Below are 828 nucleotides of genomic sequence, written 5' to 3'. Positions count from 1 at the left end.
TGTAAAATATTTTCTGGATGGAGAACTGCAGCTGTGAATATAGGCGTTCTTGTACACAACATATGGCTTTTTATTCTCTTAAAGAATATCATTATATTCTTAGTTTTGGGAATGAAACAAATGTGTTGCATTCTCCATCATAGTTTAACCAATTTGTTGACTGCTTCTTCTGTGTATATGTATGCATTAGTTTTTTGTTAAAGTTGTTTTGTTTATTTTAGAGCTTTTTATGTTACTCAACTCAGAAGTAATTGATTTTGTTTTACTTGTGTGTTTTGAAGAGCGGTCAGTGATCTCAAGAGTAGGCTAATTCACTTCTTATTTTGCAATATGATTCACCAATCAGGTTATTCAGATTGCTCATAGTCATCTTGTGTGGCCTTCATGTTGTGTACTCATATATCTAGTTCATTGCTGTAAATAAGTTTGACATCCTTGTTGCTCTCAATCCTTCAAACATCTCTGTGACAATATGTCAGAATTTGTAAAAAAAAAAATGTTGGCCTCGTGCATGTTCTTATGGATAAGTTTATGTAATAATGCATTCTTTGTAATCTTATTTTAAAGGTGGAACCAGCAGGTCACACACAGTTTCCTACAGAGTGGCATCACATTCATCACCTGAGAGAGAAATGAAAAGAAGGAGGACATCTCGGGAGAGGTGGAAGTCAGGCTCCCCTAGAAGATGTCCAAGCATGTCACCGTTGTTGTCATCACCGTCACCTTCATCATCAGAGATGTCATCGCCTGTTTTGCATGCGAAATCTTCCTCCTCGCTCACGCCTCCAAGAAATGTGGCATCAACATCGACTTCATCAAGATCATTTC

At 37.0% G+C, this 828-nt stretch overlaps 1 protein-coding gene across 1 annotated transcript in view; it reads left to right on the top strand.

Moving 5' to 3' along the window:
- LOC119592194 (another transcription unit protein-like) overlaps positions 1-828 on the top strand; it is a gene marked incomplete at its 5' end in the record, with an annotated part of 7,705 nt that overhangs the window by 1,602 nt on the left and 5,275 nt on the right. Inside the window, 1 exon segment of the mRNA XM_037941026.1 lies at positions 568-828. Coding sequence (XP_037796954.1) covers positions 568-828 — 261 coding nt within the window.

Source organism: Penaeus monodon, chromosome 29 (assembly GCF_015228065.2).
Source record: "Penaeus monodon isolate SGIC_2016 chromosome 29, NSTDA_Pmon_1, whole genome shotgun sequence".
Lineage (NCBI taxonomy): Eukaryota > Metazoa > Arthropoda > Malacostraca > Decapoda > Penaeidae > Penaeus > Penaeus monodon.
This window is presented reverse-complemented; position numbering and strand designations above follow the sequence as displayed.